Source organism: Puma concolor, chromosome E3 (genome assembly GCF_028749965.1).
Source record: "Puma concolor isolate L17-30 chromosome E3, mPumCon1.1.hap2, whole genome shotgun sequence".
NCBI lineage: Eukaryota > Metazoa > Chordata > Mammalia > Carnivora > Felidae > Puma > Puma concolor.
This window is the reverse complement of record NC_141682.1, coordinates 20,814,116-20,834,883: the sequence shown is the minus strand read 5'-3', so window position 1 is coordinate 20,834,883 and position 20,768 is coordinate 20,814,116. Positions and strand designations below refer to the sequence as shown.

General features: G+C 49.4%; 1 protein-coding gene across 4 annotated transcripts in view; it reads right to left on the bottom strand.

Annotated features, from left to right (window-relative positions):
- Nucleotides 1-20,298, bottom strand: part of NSMCE1 (NSE1 component of SMC5/6 complex) — a 31,629-nt gene extending 11,331 nt beyond the window's left edge. For 2 of the 4 annotated variants that reach the window (XM_086692640.1, XM_086692642.1), the window contains exons 1-2: nucleotides 20,199-20,298; nucleotides 14,544-14,690 (exon numbers count right to left, since the gene is read on the bottom strand). In XM_086692640.1, coding sequence (XP_086548766.1) covers nucleotides 14,544-14,690; nucleotides 20,199-20,298 — 247 coding nt within the window. Of the gene's footprint in view, nucleotides 1-14,543; nucleotides 14,691-20,120 lie in introns of all 4 variants that reach the window. The other 2 variants (XM_086692641.1, XM_086692643.1) reach the window with 2 other exon arrangements.
- Nucleotides 20,299-20,768: the final 470 nt, after the last annotated feature.

Here is a 20,768-nt window from a genome sequence, read left to right as displayed (position 1 = left end):
TTGCACTGTCTCTGCCTCTCAAAATAGACTAATAAACTTAAAACACAGGCGGGGGTGGGGGGACTCAGGGCAGTCCACAGGCTGGGGCAGCACCAACCAAAGAGGACACCATCCCTCTGACAAGCGAGGCTGCTTCACTCGGAGGCTGTTTTCCTCTGACCACTTCTATATATACTATTTCCTTTTCTTTCAAAATTCAGTTTTAGTTTAACCAACAAACCCCTGCCTGCTAAGCTGGGTCCTTGTTTCCCAGCAGGCTACTGGAACCCAGGGCACACCACACACTTGGGCGGCGGGCGGGCGAGCGGGCGGTCAGGAAGTCTGCTGCCCTAACTTCTGAGCCACAAACAGTTTTGTTCCAAACTAGGCACTATAGATAGAAAACGCTATTTTTAGGTAGAGGAAATAACAGCCTAAAATTAAAGACCCCAAGGGACGGAACCACTTGCAGGCCAACCCGCCCCGTGACAGGCCTCTCGTCTGATGGGCCGGCCGGGTGGCCCCCCTGAGCACGGAGCTGAGGATGGGGCGCAGAGCAGCCCCCCGCCCCCGGGCCGGGAAAGGCTGGCAGGCAGAGACACGGGGCGGCAGCAGTGGGGGAGTGGGGGCGGGGGGCACGTCTCAGCCTGTGACCTTCACATCCACCGGCCTGGGGAGAAATGGCTCCCCGGACAGTGGGATACGTGGGAGAGAGCTGGGAACCGACAACGAGACCGCTCCCCAAGTCTGGCTGGTTAATGGTGCTGAGAAGAGCAGGGGGAAAAAGCTGTCTTTCATGTGGCAGATACATTAGATAAGTCGCTCTCTGTATCTGTGCACCATTTCACTCGGTGCCCCGGTTCCTCTCCCTCGTGATCTCCGCAGAGCCTCACGAACAACCACCCGGGGAGCCGGGACGCAGCACGGTCTGCACGTCGGCGGACACCGAGGGTCACAGAGCTTAAGGGCTTACCTGAGATCACAGGACCCGTAAGTGACACAGTGCAGACGGGAAATCAGATGTCTGGCCTTTAGTTTGGCACAGCGACAAATGGCCTCGAGCATTCATTAAAACAAAGAAAAAATGTTGCTTAGATACACAGCGATGTCTGAGAATTACTTCAGAATAACAAGGGTTAAGGAGGTAGGAGGTAAGCAGATAAAACAGAATTAGTCATGAGTTGCCACCGTGGCTGGGCGGTGGACGGGCCTCACTGTATTCTTTGACTTTTCTGTGTGACTTTTCCCATTTAAGGGTAAAAAAATACCTCAGTGCTCAACAGTATTACTCGATGCCTTCACCCTCAGGTTTCTGAATCGAAAAAGAGAAACGGGGCAGTGCCCTCTGACAAGGTAGATTCGCTCAGAGCTCTGATGGTTCGGGGTGAAGAGGCTTTTAGTAACGGACAGTTTTTAAATCTCAGAGATCTGTCTGCAAGTCCACAGAGACTCTTTTTGCTGTGTTTTGTTTTTTAAATCAACAGATTATTTTAGTTAGAAAGCCTGCTCTGGGGCCTCGCTTCAAATAACAGCACATAAAACTTGTTTTACACTGTTTGGCACAGTTCCCGCGTTTTGGCCACAGGCACCAAGCGTTCCAAGACCCACGACGACACCGCGGCCGGTGGTGACGGGGACGCGCGCCTACCGCGTCCGTCTGTGCGGTAAACCCACCTATCGGCCAGCCCCCTCACCAGGGGTGTGTTGGTCAGTGCTGCGGTCGGCAACAGAACAGTGCCGCCTCCTCAGGACGGTGCTGAGCCGGGCAGCGTCCTGAATTACGTGACTCATCACAGAAAACTAAGCCGCCTGCAGCAGAACCTCACTACCGATTCCATTCGTGCGCATGTCACTTCGTCCCCGCCCTTGACAACAGGTGGGCCATCTGCCACTGGGACCTGCGGTGGCCCCCCACTCCCCCCACCAGGGATCCCCAAGGAACTGATGCAGGGGCTCCGCGGGGGGTGGCCGCCCACCCCCTAAAACCAGAGCGGCTGTGCCTCATTCCGGGTGTGCAGGCTTCCTCCTCCCCAGCTTTCATCTGAGCACAGCCTGCTGCTCCTGACAGAATCAGACGCCCGCAGACGCCAGGCAGAAGCACAGACGTGCACAAGCGCGGGCGCAGCGGGTGAAGTGGGGAACGCGCGTCCCCCGAGAGGAGCGGGACTTCCTCTGTTCCTGCCACAGACCCAGTCTTTGGATTTTTGTGACAAGTCTCTCTGTCAGTGTTTGTTTTTTAACGTGGGAATTAATTTTTAAAACACTGTAGGGCAAACAATCCGTATCCGTCCGCTACAGACCGCTGACAGTCCCCAGTTTACGAATTCTGACGTGGGCTGTGACCCTGCCATAAAGAGACACGATGACGAACGAGGCCACCGTGTTCCTGGAGCCACCAGATAAGAGGCGGTGGAGAACCCGAAGGAACAGACTGTGTCACGCTCATTCTTCTGAGAGACTGAGCACGGGCAGACCTCAGACCTTTCGTGGGCTTGGTTCCAAACCACCACGATAAAGTGTCGTCGCAATTAAGCAAGTCAAATGCATTTTTCGGTTTCCCGGTGCATAGAAAAGTTACGGTCACGCTACACTGGAATCTATTAAACACATGATGACATCAGGTCTGCAAAAACAGTGTGTGCCTTAATTTAAAAATACATTATTGCTAAAAATGCTAACCATCATCTGAGCTTTTGAGTGAGTAGTAATCCCTGATCACAGATCACTATAACCAATATAATAATCATGAAAAGCCTGAAATACTGCCATATAAGCCAAGGGCAGATAACGTGCAAGAACAGGGCTCTGACCCACAGTCCGCAGCACCCAGCCCAGAGGAGGAACCCCTTATCCACAGGAACCAGCCCGGGGCGCCAGCCTGCCGCCTAGAAGCCAGACCCGCAGGAGGCCAGACCTCCATCTCCAGCAACCGGCCCAGGACGCCAGACAACAGCCCCCATGATAACTGGCTCAGGGTGGCCAGGACTCGCTCTGTAACTGACAGCTTCCCTAAGTGTTCGTTCCTGCGTCCAACTTAGGACGCCAGCCGGAGGTAGCCAAACATGTTCCCCTAGCCGGGGCGGGGTGTCCCGCTTCTAGGAAGCCCGCCTCCAGCTTCCCGGGCCGCCAGCCTCCGGTCAGGCTTCACCGAAGCCCTCCACTCTCCCCACTCCCCTACCTACCCTGGAGTCTCTACCGAGACGCAGGTGAGGTGAGCGCCTCCCCTGCCCGAGCATGCTCTGTTCTGAATGCGCAGCCTCGGGGTGGTCTTTGCCCAGGTCCACGTGCGAGACGTAGCTCAGGACCCCGTGCCCAGCAGGGGTCAGCAAGGCGGCCCGGTGTTGTGAGCGGGCCCCCAGAGCGGTCAGGGGGAGACTGGCCACTTTCTCCAATTCCCTACATACGGCCCCCCCACCTTCTCCCCACGGTGTGGACCAGCCTCCCACGGTCTCCCGGTGCCCACTCTAGCCCTCTACCCCGTCACCACGCACAGCCAGAGAAGGGCCAGGTCCCGGCGGCCCCTCTCCGCACGGCCCCCGGTGGCTCATCTGTGATCCCGAGGCGCGCCCCCGGCTCTGCACTGCAGTCGCGCGGGCCTGCCGCCGGCCCACAGGGCGCCTTCCCAGCTCAGTACCACACGCGTGACTTCCTTCCGCTAGGAAACCGTGACCACACTTTCTGGATTTTTGGAGAAAACTCTCAGCACCAGAAGTTCAGTCCTCTGGTCTCTGTCGCACTATTTAGCAGCCTGACGGGTCTCCTGATTGTCCCCGGGCCCATGGGGTCAGATGACCACAGAGGAAGGAAGGGGCAGCAAGGGGCACGTGCTGAACACACACCAGGAAGTACTTTGCACCAGGCATATGACAGAAGTCTCCCTGCACACCCTCACAAGTGTCCCATGAGGTAGGTGAGACTTCCTTCGTCAAACAGAGAGCTGAGGCTCAGAAACTGAAAGAACTTTCCCAGTCCCCGATTTAAACCTCTGTCCGAAGAAATGGTTCACTGCTCTGGCCAGAGCTTACCCGTGACAATCCGGATCATCCCCAGCCCTCCACTGCCCACACACGACCTCCCTTGTGTTTGGGATCCAGTCCAAAACACAACCCAAAACCAGTGACGTCTACACCTGGAAGAGCGTGGAACGCGCAGAAATCTGCGCCGGCCGCTGTGGATCCGTCCCACCCTGGGCACCTGAGCTACACACGGTCAAGAGTGGGCTGGGATCTGGACCCATCGGGTCCTTCAGGAGCCAGGGATGTGAGGACAACGTCTGTCTCCTCGTGGTCACGGAGCCTGCTGAGACCCGAGATTCCTGTCGAAGCACAGTGAGTTGTGGACTTCTCTGTGTTCAAAAATTCACCCAGTGCCATTTTAGACGTCGCCTTTCACGCTCACTACATGCCGAATCCCCTTTAACTGGGAAGGCGAGCGGGTTGTGACGGTGGTAAGTCTACTAACTGTTCTTTACAGTCAAGGGGGAAAACGGTACGACGGGATCATTAAAAGTAGGGGGATGTTTATTGGGAGCCAGCTTCTAACTACCACCGAGTCCTCCCCGGAAAGAGAAGACGCTTACAGATGCCACTGCACACGCGAGATGAACAGCACAAGCGTCAACGTCGCTGTGACCCTCCGCTGACGCGCGCTGAGTCCTGGGAAGGCACCGGCGCGGCGAGGCCAACAGCCGTGTCACTCAGCAGGAGAAAAGCAGAGCTAGGATGAAGGCAGGCACGAGGTCTGACAAAAGCGGAAGATATCCGTCAAACCCCAATGTTCCTCTCATACTGTGGTCACTCGTCTATTTTCGGTACATTCGTTTCGGTTAACTGGTTTTTCGCTCGAACGCTGTAGTATTTGTTCTGCTCGCTGAAATAACGTCGGATCTTAATTTGTTTCATCTAAAAGTGTAGAGATTCTACCTAATTTGTCCTTAGGACCGCAGATAATGAAAAGACCCCCTACACTTAACATACAACAACGAGCATACAACTGACGACAAAATGTGAGTGCTGGAATACAGAGGGCACTCACGGCCATCTGACAAGCGCCAGAAAAGAAAGGACGTTGGGGAAGAAACACCAACGGATACTACATCTAGGGTGTAAGGGTAGTACATGTGCTTTGCCTCAAAGAGCTTCCCTGCAAAGTGTTTCTGAATCAGAGTCACAGAATCAGGGGAGAGTGACGTCACAGCGCAGAGACCCGGCAGGCGCGTCTGAGTCAACACTACGCGCCACCAGGCGGGATGCGGACACGACCACTTCTACAACATTTCTGCCGAACGAAAAAGTACACCCATAACCGAACCAGGAGGAGGCACCAGACGAACCCGAACTGAGGGAACATTCCACAGCTATGCTGCCTGATACAGCAGCCATCGGGCCCGGGGCGGCCCGGCACTTGCACTGTGCCTCGTCCAAATTAGGTATGTCCTGTGTGTCAAATACGTCCTGGATTTCAAAGACGTGCTATTACAGAATGGAAAATATCTCATTAATAATTTTTGTATATTCGTTACATGTTAAAATGCTATTCGGGATATTAATTGCACCTGTTTCTTTCTACCTGTTTTGATGTGGCCACCAGAAAACTTTAATTACAGATGTGGCTCACATTGAATTTCTATCAGCTCTGTTCTACTAAATAATTAACCTGGGGCACCTGGTGGCTCAGTCGGTTAAGCATCTGATTTTGGCTCGGGTCATGACCTCACAGTTCGTGGGTTCAAGCCCCACGTCAGGCTCTGTGCTGACAGCTCGGAGCCTGGAGCCTGCTTCGGATCCTGTGTCTCCCTCTCTCTCTGCCCCTCCCCCACTCGTGTTCTGTCTCTGTCTCTCTCTCTCTCAAAAATAAATCGACATAAATAAATAAATAAGCTGTAATCTTCAACAATGTCAAGGTCATAAAAGTCAAGGAAAGACTGAGGAATGATTCCCGACTGGAGGCATCTAAAGAGACAACCAAACGCAACACGTGACCCCGCGATGGGTCCTTTGCTACAGAAGACAACATTGAGACAACCGGAAAACTCCAGTGGGGTCTGCAGATGAGAGGGCAGGGAATCCTCAGTGTTAATGCCCAGATTTGAATGGTTATCCTATGATGACAGGAGAATGTCTTTGCCGGGAGGAGACATTCCCTGAAGAATTTGGTGGTGATGACAGAGCTTCAAATTGGGCTATTGGACCCTGGACTATTCTTACGGTTTTCTGGTGAGTTTGGAATTATTTCAAAATAAAAAACAAGTTTAAAAAGCAACCCGAGGAACTGCAGTGAAGAAGGCCCTCCGCAAGTGCACCACTGATGCGGGAGGCAGCATTTGACCGTGGGGGGGCCGGAGCTGGTGTGAGAAGCAGCTGGGTGTTGGGTGACAGCACACCCGACTCCCAGGGGTCTCCGCTTCTGCGTTTGTAAGGTGAGCAGGCTGGACCCCGCGATTCCCTAAAAAGCGAACCTGTCCAACCAAAACACAGAAGACCAGACCCAGAACATTTTAACGAGGCCAGGGACTCAGAATCGTCGTCAGACAACTGTGGGCCGCGGCAACCTTCTGCTTCTGTTCAGTAAAGCCACGTGATAAATGGAATAAAGGTTCCAACCAAGAGTCAGCCTCCAGGCTGGCACACCCTCAAGCCCCACACTGGGCAACACCATTCCGTGACCAAATCATCAGGCTTAAGCACCTCCTCCCCAAGGGCCTTGGGCCACTTGTGAAGGCTTCAGAATTCAGGCTTCCAACGTTCGTTCTGTTTTCTAGGAAGCCGAACCAAAGAAACTTTCCATGGCTACGTGACTGTTCCATAACCACTTCCCAACTCTCTTGTGAGTCAGACTTCAAGCAAGGTGCTCCTCCGGTACACCCTGGATACAGGACAGAAAGGATACATTTCCTGGATGGTGCAATCATTCCCGTAGAGGCCAGCACAGAGGACGCAGAGCCTCACCGGACCGCAGGAATGAGCTCTATTCCGCGCACCTGATTTATCCCCTAAATTTCACCATCTTGGGCACTTACAGGCTTTAAGCACCTGCCACACAGTATCTTCATAATCTTCACAAATAACCCTGGGTGACAGATATCTCCAGCCCCGCTTCACAGCTAGGACAACTGAAGCCCTGAGGTTTAGTGACTTGACCAAGGTTATACAGCCACCAAGTTGTAAAGTGGTTTCAAATTCAGATTTTTTAAAAAAAATAGCTTTGGAGAGACAGAACTGACATGCAGTGAACCGTACCTCTTTAAAGACACAAGTTAGTAAGTTCTGACACATGTGTACACCCTAGAAACCATCGCTACAATCAAGACAATACATAGATCCATCACCCCCCAAAAGTTCCCTCAAACTCTCGTAATCTCTCTCTCTCACCCCTCACAACCCTCCCCTACACCATCACCAGGAAACCAGTGGCCTTCCTGTCACTTCACCCAGGTACACAATGTCTAGGATTGCACGTAAATGGAGTCCTGCTACAACACGTAATCTCTTCCCCTGCTTCCTCCACTCAGCATAATCACTCTGAGATTCATTCATATAGCAGCATGTAGCAACAGTTCGTTCCTTGTTACTACCAGGTAGTATATTCCAGGAGACAGACCATACCACAGCCCATTTACAGGCTCGCCTGTTGATGGATGGCCAGGTTTCCACTCTGTGGCCATTACGAGCAAAACTACTCTGAATATTTACACACAAGCCTTTGTAGGGACATGTATCTTCGCTTCTCTTGAGTCTAAAAACAAATACTTGAAACAGAAATGGCTGTGTCATAAAAGTGCCTGTGTTTCTTCAAAATGGCTCTACTCATTTTAGATTCCAACAGAGAGAGTTCCAGTTCCTTCATTTTCTCGTCACTACTCAGTACGCAATCTTTTCAATTTTGGCCTAACAGGCGTGTAGTGTATCTCACTGTGGCTTCATTTTGCGTTGCCCTCAGGAAGCGGAGCGCTTTTCACGTGCCTAGGTGCCATCGATAGAACTTGTTCGGCGAAGTGTCTGTTCAAGTCTTTTGCTCATTTTTTTTTTTTTTTTTTGGTTGTATGTTTCCTAACTGTTGGATTTGGGGAGTTCTCTATATTCCGGATATGAGTACTTTATTGGATTGTGATTTGCAAACATTTTCTCCCAGTATTTTGCTTGTCTTTTTATTCCCTAAACAGTGTATTTTAAAGAGAATTTTTTAATTCTGAAGCCCAATTTATCAACTTGTACTCTTACGGATCATACCTTTGTGTTATACTCAAGAAAGCTTTGCCGAACCCAAGGTCACAAAGGTTTTCTTCTACGTTTTCTTCTGTAAGTGTTACGGTTTCAGGTTTTACGTTGTGGTCTATGTTACATTTTGAGTTAATTTTTGTATATGGTGCAAAGCATGGCTCGAGAGTCATTAAAACATGGGGTTATCCAATTATTATTCCAGCATCATTTTTTGAAGAGTATTTCCACTGAACTGCCTTTACGTTTTTGTCAAAACTTAGCTGTCCATCCACATGTGGGTTTATTTCTAGACTCTCTCTTCTACGAGTTTATCTTTAAGTCAATACCACACTGTCTTGATAGGGGAGCTATATATTATGTCTCAAGACCAGGTAGTCACTCTTAATTAACTTTAATTCATCAGTGTTAGTCCTCCAAGTTTGATTGTCTTTTTCAAAATTGTTTTGGCTTTTCTAGGTCCTTTACATTTCCACGTGAATTTCAGAATCAGTCTGTGAATTTCTACAAAAAGTGCTGCTGGGATTTGACTGGGGTTGAGTTGAATCTACAGACCAACTCTTGAGGAGAACGGATTATCTTAACAGTATTGGGTTTCACAGCCCACGAGCATGGTGCGTCTCTCCATTTATTTAGATCTTCTTTGACTTCTCTCAGCAATGTTTCGTGCATTTCAGTGCACAGGCCTTACAGACTTTTGTCACATTTATTTCTAAGTATTTTGCATTTTTTAATGCTATCTTGAATGGTACTTTCTAAAATTTCAATTGCTGATGATTCACTGCAAGGATATAGAAATACCACAAACTTTTGGATGTTGATCCTGTATCCTGCCACTCTACCAAACCTACTTATCAGCTCTAGTAGCTTTTTTGCAGATCCATCAGACTTTCTACATAGAAGATCATGTCTTTCAATCAACAGTTTTACTTCTTCCCTGCCAATCTGAATGCCTTTTCTTTTTTCTTGCCTAAGTGCACTGGCTAGAAGAGAGATTGTTAGAATGGCCATTCTTGTCTTGCTCCTGACATTAGGGTAAAGTATTTAGTCTTCACAGTGAAGTATGTATGATGTGAAGCTGAAGGTTGCACACAGAACCCCTTTAGGAGGTGAAAGAACCTTCCTTCTTTTCCTACTTTGCTAAGGGATTTTGGTCAAGAATACATGTGAGGTTTTTAAACTCTGTTGGGGCGCCTGGGTGGCGCAGTCGGTTAAGCGTCCAACTTCAGCCAGGTCACGATCTCGTGGTCCGTGAGTTCGAGCCCCGCGTCGGGCTCTGGGCTGATGGCTCAGAGCCTGGAGCCTGTTTCCGATTCTGTGTCTCCCTCTCTCTCTGCCCCTCCCCCGTTCATGCTCTGTCTCTCTCTGTCCCCAAAATAAATAAACGTTGAAAAAAAAAAAAAAATTAAAAAAAAATAAACTCTGCAGAGTTGTTGAATCCTCTCTCCTGCTCTAAGCCTGTCCTGTAAATCTGCTTCTCCCCTGTAGTTTCCTGTAAGAAACCTTTGGGGCATCATGCCAACATAGATATCAGATTTTGTCAAATATGTCTTCTGCACTACTGACAGGATCACATGCTTTTTCTTTTTTAGTCTGTTAATATGGCAAACTACATGGGCTGGTTTTCAAATATTAAACCCACCCTGCATTCTTGGGCTAAACCCCACCTTGGTCATATTGTATCATCTTTTCTATATATTGCTGGATTAGATTTGCTAAAACTGTGTGCTTAAAATTTTAGCATTTATATTCATGAAGGACCTTGGCCTTTGGATTTCTCTCCTCGCAATGTCATTGCCTAGTTCTGGTATCAGGATAATTCAGGCCTCAGAAAGCGAGCTGGGAAGCGTTCCCTTGTCTTCAACTTTCTGGAGGAGCGTGGGTGGAACTGGTAGCACCTCTTCCTTAAACACTTTGCAGAACTCACCAGGGAAGCCGCTGTGCCTGGAGTGGGCATGATTCCCAGCCCTGTGGACACCAGGCACTATTTCACTCTTAGTCTTTATTTATTTATTTATTTATGTATTTATGTATTTATGTATTTATGTATTTATTTATTTATTTATTTATTTTGAGAGAGTGAGAGAGAGAGAGGAGCAGAGACAGAGGGAGATAGAGAACCCCAAGCAGGCTCCACAGCACAGAGCCGTCAGCACAGAGCCTGACGTGGGCCTCGAATTCTAGAAAAGTGAGATCACGACCTGAGCCAAAACCAATCCAAGAGTCAGCCGCTCAACTGACTGATTCTGCTCCCCCCGCCCCCCACCCCTCTCTTTATCCTTCCCACCACATCTCTGCCCAGCCTCAGGCTGCTCACCGGGTAGCTCAGCCCTCAGCTGACAGCCCCCACCTCCAGCTCTCTCTGCGCACCCCCTCTGCCGCTCTGACCTGCCAGCGCTTTGGTTTCCCTGAGCCCCCATCCCCATCCCCTCAGCTCAGCCAGTCTGTTTAGTTCTGCTCAGGTTCTCCGCCCCCCCCCCCCCCCCCCCCGCCCCGCGGCCTGAAAACGGGCTCAGGGAAGTGAGCCGAGGCAACTGTAGTGCTCATTCCCTTCTTGCCTGTGGCATAAAAAAGATACTTGGTTGTCATCCCTGGTTCCTGGCACAGAACTAAAACCCTTGGAATTTCCTGAGCGATCAGGGTAACACAAGTGTTTTGTTCTAATGAGGAGACTCTTGGCAGGTCCCTAAAGAACTTCAGGATGGGAGTTGGCTGCCAGAAAGATCAAGCCTTGATTGGAAGCCTGGAACTTTCAGCCTCATCCCCATCTCGGGGAAGGACAGAGGGACTAGATAGGGAGCTAATCACTGATGGCCAGTTCATCATCGACCACGCATCTGTAACGAAATCTCCATGAAAACCCTCAAATGATGGCATTTGGAGATCCACATCAAGGTGCCGGGAGAGAGCACCCAGAAAGGGCGTGGAAATTCCGTGCCCCCCTCCCACCCCCCTAGGCCACCCTGCCCTAGGCATCTCTCCCATTTGGCTGTTCCTGAGCTATATCCTTTATAATAGGCCAGCAAATGTAAGTCAAGTGTTTTCCTGAGTTCTGTGAGCCATTCGAGCAAATTACTGAACCTGAGGAAGGGGTCATGGGACTCCCCGCTTGCTAGCCGGTCAGTCAGAAGTATAGGTGGCCCAGACTTGAGACTGGCGTCCGAAATGGGGGCAGCCTTGTGGGGCGAAACCCTGTAACCGTGAGATCTGGCCCCAACTCCCGGTAAACAGTGTCAGAACCGAGCTGACCAACATCCAGTTGGTGTCCAGAGAACTGGAGAGGAGGTGCTGGAAAAGACAACACATATTTGGTGTCAGGAGGGGAGAAAAACCTTCACTGCCCGTCTCTTAAGGTATCACTGTGCTTCGCTGACCAAAGTCTAGGGTTTCAGATATTTTGTCCGTCTTTTAATTGTTTCAGACAGGAAAGTAAATCGGTCCCTGTTACTCTATCTTGGTCAAAAGTGGAAATCCTCAAATACAAGTCTTCTTAACCATCACTCCCTAGGCTTCCTGTCCCTACTTCCGTCAAGGGAGGCTTATCCTGGAATCACGAGTCTGGTCTGCATGACTCACGAAACCCAAGGCAAAGGCAAAAGCAAAAGCTGTGTGTCTACGTCACCAGTCCCTAGCACGGGGCCCTGGCCCACAGGAGGCCACGGCGGGCAGTGCTGCGTGACCTCATGCACATACACAAGCTCTGGCTCGCAACCCAAGGTGCCCTCTTCGCGCACGCGGGTCCCCGGTGCCACTCGGAGAGTCCAGACACGAGGCTTTACAAAGCCAGCACGCCAGAACGAAATCTGAACTCTCGCTAGCCAAGAGAACTGGGGAATTTATTTCTCCCACTAGTAACGGGAAGAAGACAGCCCAAACCAGAGCCCAGAATAGGAAGTATTTTTGATAAGCTGGATGAAAATCCATGGGAAACTGTAATCACAATAACTCACAGACTCAAATACCCTTCTGTTTCATAATTATCTTAGAAGCTAAGTGTTTTTCCAGTTGGTAAAAGGGGACTTTCCTGGGCATCTCTTCAAAAGACAGATAATAATGGTGGGTCTTGTAAGTATTTACTTAATTTGAATAATTTCTTTCTAACGTTCCTTGCTTTAAAATCTCTAAAATAACACTCCTTGAGAAAAAGCTTTTTTTTCTTTTCTTTTTTTTTTTTTTTTAAATGAAGGCTAGGGGAAAATGAACTACAGTTCTATCCTGATGACCCAGCCGTCACTTTATCATGATGCACAGATAGGGCACATAAAACATGAAGAATAAATTAATTCCTAGATATATTGTACAGGACTTTCCTAAATTAGGTCATAACAGCTTTAAAGGTCAAACAAAGGCAAAAACACTTTCATTCTTAGTACTAAGGCAGCATGTGGCTCCTTGCAGTGAGCTACGAAACTTCCCCATTAGCATTAAAGCCCACATTTAGGACTTACATGAGAAACTGAAGACGAACAGAAATGAACTGCCATGTAGTCAAAAAACTAAGAAAAACATTCTTATGCCCTTCACTGGAGCATACCAAGGGGTGGGTGGTTAAAATCCTCTTGTGTTTTTTCAGAGCAAGGACAGCTAGCTTGGCAGATGTAATGTTCCTTTTCCATAAAGGAGGCCCTCACCAAAGCCCTCTATTCACCCCAGCGCCGGCCAAGTAGAGCGGGTATGCCTTCACCAGAAGGAGAGTCTTCCAGCACAGCACTAATGATGTGCTTTCCCTGCTTCAAGTCCTTCCAGACATCCACCCTGTCCCCGGAACTAAGTACAAAAGAAACCCCACTACCGTGGTGTCTATACGACAGGTTGTTCCTGATGTGTAAACCTACACGCCAAAAGAACATATGTTGTTCCCACACATCGTGCTTTCCTGCCTGGGGTCTCCCAAAGGATGTCAGGCGCAGGTCAACGAAGTTTGGATACATGGGATCACACAAAGTTACACAAGTTTCCTCACCGTAGGACGCCTGCAAGCATTTCATTTGTCAGCGTGGACCAGCAGGCCCAGAATTTCGCACGGGATGCCTCGAGGGGCCAGTCCCCCCAAAGCTACGCACCTTCTGCTCTCCCTCCCACTCGTCACGGAAAAGCGCCTGTCTCTATGCCCTCTGTCTCGCCCTTCCTGCTCCCATCCACCCTTCACCTCTCTCGATCTGGCTTCTTCTGCTATGCCCCGGGCGCTGGTCCCTAAATGCGGCCCCTCTTCTCGTGTGCCTTCACCCGTAACCCTGGCGCCCCACGCACACCTTTCCTCACCCCTCTTGGCTGGCTTCCCTCTATGCAGTTTCTGCTCTTCTCTTGAAAACTAAACACACAGACAGAAAGACAAAAACAAAGAATATAAACAAACACCTGTACTCCCGTTCATCAGAAGTGACGCTTGTTATTAGGCCACACTACTAATACCCTGTTTGCTTCGACTCTTTCTTTTTTCTTTAATGAAAGACCAAAAGAGGATAAAGACCAAGGTGTCTTCTGTTGTCTCCCCAAAGGCAAGCACCTCACAAGTGTGTCTGTCACATATCCTTCCGGTGCACTCTTACATCTTTATGTGCAGATGTGTGTGTTCACGAACAACAAGAATCCTGGTTTTACAAAAAGCTTAACGCAGTGACATCGTGCAGCGAGTGAAATTTATCCACTTCCTCTTTCACACAACAAGATCTCCCCACACTGACGCTCAACTCCACGAGAGCTACCAATGCGGATCTTACTGACATGCTGGCATCCTTTCTGCTGTTTCTACGGCTCCCTCCCATTACTGAAAACTCGGCCCGGCCCGGCCTGAGTGCTTCGCCTGTGTTACCTTCCCTCCCCTCTGAGCAGCCCACTGAGGAGATGCTTCAAGCACCCACCCCCCGCACAGGGCAGGGCGGCCCTTGCCCCGGGTCTGGCTGAGTCCAGGGCTGTGCTCTCACCCACTGTGCCGAGCGGCCCTCTCACCCGCCACGGCCAAGGGAGTGCGTTCCCCGGGCCTGGCCAGGAACTCTGGACGCATCTTGTCTCTTAACCCTCCGAACCCCCCTCCCTCCACGGTGTCCAGGATGCTTAATTGTCTTCATTTGAGACATGAAGAAACGCAGGCTGGAGAAGATGCTGGGGCCCTGCTGTGAACCATAGCTAGGCCGCTTCAAGTTCCCATCGACCGGGCTAAATGTCAGATTTGCTTACAAAGAAAAAAAAAGGTCAAAGAGGAGGTGAGAAACGGGCTGGCACGAGCCCGAGGAGACCTGCACGCCCAGGTGAGGCGTGCTGCCTGACGGGTGGCGAGGCTCACACCCGTGTCACCAGCCGCCGATGGCGCGGTCCCGGGCACCCTGGGGACAGGGAGACGGTACTCACGGCCATGGACCCGATAGCAGTGCTTCTGCAGGCGTCTCACGCCCCGCTCCTCCAGCACCCCATGAGTCATCAGCAACTGGAGGAACCGCCGGTGGACGTCGGTCATGATGCCCGCTCTCCGCGCGCCGCCCTGCGTGCACGAAGGCGCTAAGAAAAGAAGCAAAGGACACCCAGTCACCTCTGAGCGCTCGAAACCAAGTTCTGGGGTCTGTGCTTCCTTGCGTTCACAACTACCCCTCTGTGACAGCTTGCAGACCCCAGTTCATCCCGCCCAAGAGCACAGAAGCAGAAAGGAGGCAAGTCAGGGGCAAGCACACTAGTCCGGGGGGGGGGGGGGGGGGGGGGGAAGGGGGGCGGCAAGAAGTGGGGGTCTGGAGCCAGCCAGCACGCCTGGACGCAGCCCCGCTCCACACCCAAGTGTGTGAAAGGGGGCGTGGCCCGGTTTGTGACCTATAAGGTGAGCCCACCGCTAGAACGTCCACCGGAGAATTACGCTGTTCAAGGGGTAGGACCTGTGAAAGCCTGGCGACAGGCTGAGCGCTACCTACGTGTCGGCTAGCTTTACTACCGGGCAGTTCTGGCTCTGAAGCCTGGTTCGGCCACTCACGAGGCTCGCTGGGACCAAGTGTGCCGAGGCCCCGTTTTCTCACGATAAAACGAGAATGGTGTGTGCTACCTGAAGAACTCCTAGCAGACTTGGCTTAACCAGTGCTAGCTTCCTCCTCTTCTCCCAAACCGCTAATGAAACGACTGTCGCTGTGGGGTGTTTTTTCAATCTCTTGCTCTCTACTAAAACATCGTCTTTCCACAAACCACAGAGATCAGAGCTGATAAAAGCATCACATGAGTCCTGATCAAAAAGCCTGCCCTTGCCACGGAGTGGTGGCACCGTGCGGAGGCAAAGGGCGTGGGTTTAGAAATAGACACGTGGTGCCGAGACCAGCGTCTGCCAGACCTGCTCCATCTTAAGAATCATCTAATCTCGGGGCGCCTGGGTGGCGCAGTCGGTTGAGCGTCCGACTTCAGCCAGGTCACGATCTCGCGGTCCGTGAGTTCGAGCCCCGCGTCGGGCTCTGGGCTGATGGCTCAGAGCCTGGAGCCTGTTTCCGATTCTGTGTCTCCCTCTCTCTCTGCCCCTCCCCCGTTCATGCTCTGTCTCTCTCTGTCCCAAAAATAAATAAACGTTGAAAAAAAAAAAAATTAAAAAAAAAAATCATCTAATCTGTGCGTGAAAAATACAGATTCCCAGGCCCCTTCGCTGGAGGTTCAGGCCGCAGAGGGGCTGGAATTCTGAGGTTTTAATACACACTCCAGGCGATGCCATGACCAGACAAGAAACTGGCTGTTACCTTGGGCAAATACGGCACGAAAACATTTCTAGCTAACAAGCTTCATCTCCCTAAGCCTCAGTCTTCTCGTCCATAAGATGGGGATAATAAAAAGCTCTCTTTAAGGCAGAAGATGAGGTTAAAGGAGACAGGACTAGGAGACACACAGGAAGGCGGGCTGTCGCTCGCTCTTCTTTCCAAGCAGCACATCGGCTGGACCTCGGAGGAAGACACGCCAGCTCATGGCCGGTTTCTCTGCCTGCCTGCCTGCGAAACTTCCTTGAGGACAGTTCACCGGAAATGCAGCCTCAACAGATCCTAAATTGGACCCCTCCTTCCCCCTCCTCAACCCTTTTCTTCCGGAGTCCTCTTCATGAATTTCAAGAAACTTAAATAATAAAGAGCAGAATTTAATGAAATTAGCATATACCTGAGATCAACAAAACGAAAATTAGTCTTTGAAAAAAAAAACATAATAGGAGCACCCGGGTGGCCCAGTCGGTTAAGCCTCTGACTTCCATTCAGGTCATGATCTCACAGTTTGTGGGTTCGAGCCCCACATAGGGCTCTGTGCTGACAGCTCAGAGCTTGGAGCTTGCTTCAGATTCTGGGTCCCTCTCTCTCTCTGCCCCTCCCCAGCTCACAATCGATCTCTCTCTCTCTCAAAAATAAATAAACATTTTTAAAAATTTAAGAAAAAAAAAAAACACAATAAAAGCGACCAACCTCTGACAAGATCTTCCGAGAGAAGACTAACAAATAAACAATATTTGGAATGAAAAAGGAACACTAATTGCAGAGACATAAACAACTTCTAATAATCATGAGTTTTAAATAGGCAAAGTTATGGGAAATCCATTCAAAACCAACTAAAGAATGATCTGAAAACCTAACAGGTTTTATAACCATTGAAGACACACTGTGGGAAATCTATCCCCCAACAAAGAAAACTTCAGATCCGGAAAGATTTATCAAGAAGTCCTATCAAACATTCTAGAAGTGATTTCAGATGTCACAAAACTATCTCAGAGCCCAAAAAAGAGCAAACCCTCCCCAAATCATCTGATAAGGTTGACATATGTTGGGCATTAAAATCTAACAGAGACTTCAAAAGAAAGGAAAATGTATCTTTCAGGAACATAGCTGCAATGGTCCTAAGCAAAACGTTAATCTGAACTAGCAACGTAAAGAGGATAATATACGGTAACCAAGTTGGATTTATCCGGGCAGCAGTTTAACATTTAAAAATCAGTCAAACGTTCTATGTCAATAATGTCTTAATAAAGCTGGAAAAAAATCAATCAGTGTGAGCCACCACATTAACAGCATACAGATGAAAAAGCCTATCACCTTAATAGATTCAGAAAATACGATTGATAAAATTCAACAGTCACTGGTACTAAAAACTCTTAACAAACTTGGAATTGAAGAAAACTTCCTTTATCTGCTAAAGATATCGACAAAACCCTACAGTGACCATCATACTTAAGGATGGAATGTTGAAAGCAACCACTTTCAAATCCAAACTGAGCCAATGCAACGGAATCGGTGCGATTCCAATCAACATCCCAATAGGCTTCTTGTGTCTGTGAGTGATTTGATGAGATCATTCCAAAATTTACATGGAAAAATAAAGGCGAAACAGCAACGCCATTCTGGGAGAAGATAAAGGCAGGAGGACTTGTTCCACCAGTTAGCAGTTTATTCTGAAGCTCGAGTAAGGAACAATGTGTGACAATGGTACAGACATGGACCAGAGAAGACCAGTGGGCCAGAACAGACAACTCAGACACAGAAACGCACAGATATGAATACCTGATACGCTGCAGAAATGGAACTCCAGAGCAAAGCAAGCTTTTCAATAAAAGGTGCCAGGGCAACAGATCACCCTTATGTGAAAAAACAGACAGCCCAACCCTCACCTCAGACTATGCATAAAAGTCTTTTGGAGGGTGAAGAGCGTAGGTAAGGAAACACCATAAAACTTTTGGACAACAATATAGGGGAACATCTTTCTTTTTTCAAGATTTTATTTTTTAATGTTTAATTATTTATTTTGAGAGAGAGAGCAGGGGAGAGGCAGAGAGAGAGAGGGAGGAAATCCCAAGCAGGCTCTGCAGGATCGACATGGGGCTCAATCCCATGAATCTTGAGATCATGACCTGAGCTGAAATCAAGAGTCGCACGCTCAACTGACTGAGCCACCCAGGCACCCCGGAGAACATCTTTTATGAGCCAAAGGCAGGGAAGAATTTCTTAAAAAGATACAGAAAGCATAAACCATAGAGGAATATACCGATAAATTCTACTTCATTAAAATTAAAAACCTCTGTTCACCAAAAACAGTAGAGGATGGGAGAGAAAGAGAGAAGAAAAGCTACACACTGGAAAGTATCTGACACACAGTGAAGCCACAAAAGATTCATACTCAGAACACACAAAGAATCCCTACATATCAGTAAGGGGAAGACAACTGTAAGCGAGAAATCAGCAACAGAAATGTTCAAAGAGGATGCACAGATGATGAATAAATACATTAAAAGATGCTCAATCTCAAGGTCATCAGGCAAATGAGTATTCAAGCCATGGTGATTAATGTCTTATTCATCCCCAGGTGTAGGCAAAAAGTCTTCAGAATGGCTGAGGCTGGTAAAGGGTAAACTCTTCTTATAAACCACTTCAGACGATTCGATATTAATAGCAAACCCGGGTAGCCCCAGAAATCCACGGTTAGGTATATAACTTACAGAACCTTTTCCACATCTGCCTCAGGAAATGTGTGATAGCAAAAATATCACCATGTGATAGCAAAAATCTGGCAACCGTCTAAATGACAATCAGTTGAAGAACGCCTCCATTTACAATCAGGCCACGGAATTCAAAATAGCCACGAAGCAATGAAAGTGAAATGGGGCTACTCACGTCAACATGGACATATCTCATATATGTAATGTTACATGCAAAAATAAAGTCACACAAATATAGATTAGGATCCTCTATAAAATATAAAACCTAGCAAAACATACGTGGTAGTCATTACAGATGCATAGTAACAACCACAAAGAAAAACAAGGGATTAGGTAACACAATACAGGGAGGCGACCGCCTCCGTCTTTAGTGACGGGAAGAAAGGATTCAACCTGGGCATTACGGATATGGAATTGTTCGATTTCCTAACCTGATGCTGGATATATGGGTGTTTATTTTATTTTTATTCTTTAAATTTACAGTTGCAAACATTTTTATAGATATGTTATAGGTCTTAACATTTTTTTTAACATTTATTTTTGACAGAGAGAAACAGAGAGCGAGCAGAGGAGGGGCAGACCGAGAGAGGGAGACACAGAATCAGACGCAGGCTCCAGGCTCTGAGCTGTCAGCACAGAGCCCGACGCGGGGCTTGAACCCACGAACCGTGAGATCATGACCCGAGCCGAAGTCCCACATATGTTATATATCTTGATTAAAAAAGGATGTAAATATGTTACATACCGGCCAAAATAAATGTTAAAAAGATGAGTTAAGAGAGACGGAGGGCCCAGGTGATGGGCATAAGGGTGGCAAAACAAACAGTTCAGGAACTGTCCAGGTAAGCAAGAAACAGGAGCCTACAATTAAATCAGGACCGCTCTACCTACAATTCTCAAATCAAAAGACGTCCTAAAACCCAAATCTTTTAAGTTTGAAAACCTGACCTAAGGTGAGACTCTGTATGGCGGTCCTTTACCTCCTTTGATGTAAATACGCACATATTTAGCTGTGAAAATATTAGTGTATTTGATTACAAGAGGCTGCCCCAGACCCCAATTGAAGGTATGACCTAACATCGAATATATGCATCATATTCCTTTCGAAAATCCGAGAAATTCGGGATTCTGACCACATATGGCCTCCGGCTTTAAAATACGAGGCTGTGGACTTGCACAAAGTAAGGATTTCTAGGACAAGGGCAGAGGGAGGCGAGATAACTGAGGTGGTCCACAAAGGCGACATTTTACGTATTCAGTTCGGACAGAATTCTGTATTTTGCTTTTTTTCACCTAATATTAGGAGCAAAACGCTTTGTCCACCTGGTACTACGATTTAACAATGTCTGTGTGCCGGGGGTCCTAGGTTCCAGCCTACTTTGCCTTCCTGCCCCTCTCTGGGCCTCAGTTTCCTCATCAGGAAATGAGGAGCCCCAAGCCCCCGGGCCCCCAGCGCCACACTCCGGTACAGACACGGGCCGACCCCGGGGCCTGACCCCCACCTTCCGTCCTCCGTCGCCTCTCTGCACGGCCCTCTTCCATCCCTGGCAGCCTCGCGGCCCCGCGCCCCGATTACCCACCGCGGTACCCCGGCGTAGCCCCAGACACCGGCGGCCCAGGCAGAAAGGCGGCCTCGGCTCCTCCTGCGGGGCGGGGCGAACGCGGGCGCGGCGCTCCCATTGGTGGATGTCACCTATTAGTCCCTCCCCTGGTGACGCACTTCCTGCTTTCCCGCCGCGCCGTTGCCATGGTGCCGCGGAGGCCCTCCCCTGGATGCAGAGTTCGGCTCTTCTCGCGCCTCTCTCCGCGCTTTACCCGGCTGGGCCCCTGGTTGCCTCCCTCCCCCTGCAGCCCCACAGTGGCACCCCACGACCTAGGAGTCGGAAGGGGAGGCATGCAGCGGGATTCTCCCCCTAAAAGTCATGGCTCCGCGGACACAAGCCAGTACGCTGCCCCGGGGCCTCAGTGTCCCCATCTGTACAACCGACACTGCGGCCTCAGGGTCAGCAATGAGGGCTCTGTTGTCACATAGCTTGAACTGAAATCCTGGCTCTGCCACCTACTAGTTGCCAGATCTTGGGCAAGTCACTGAGCTGCAATGAGCCTCAGTTTCTTCTTCTGTTAAATGGGGATGATAATAGTCCCCATGA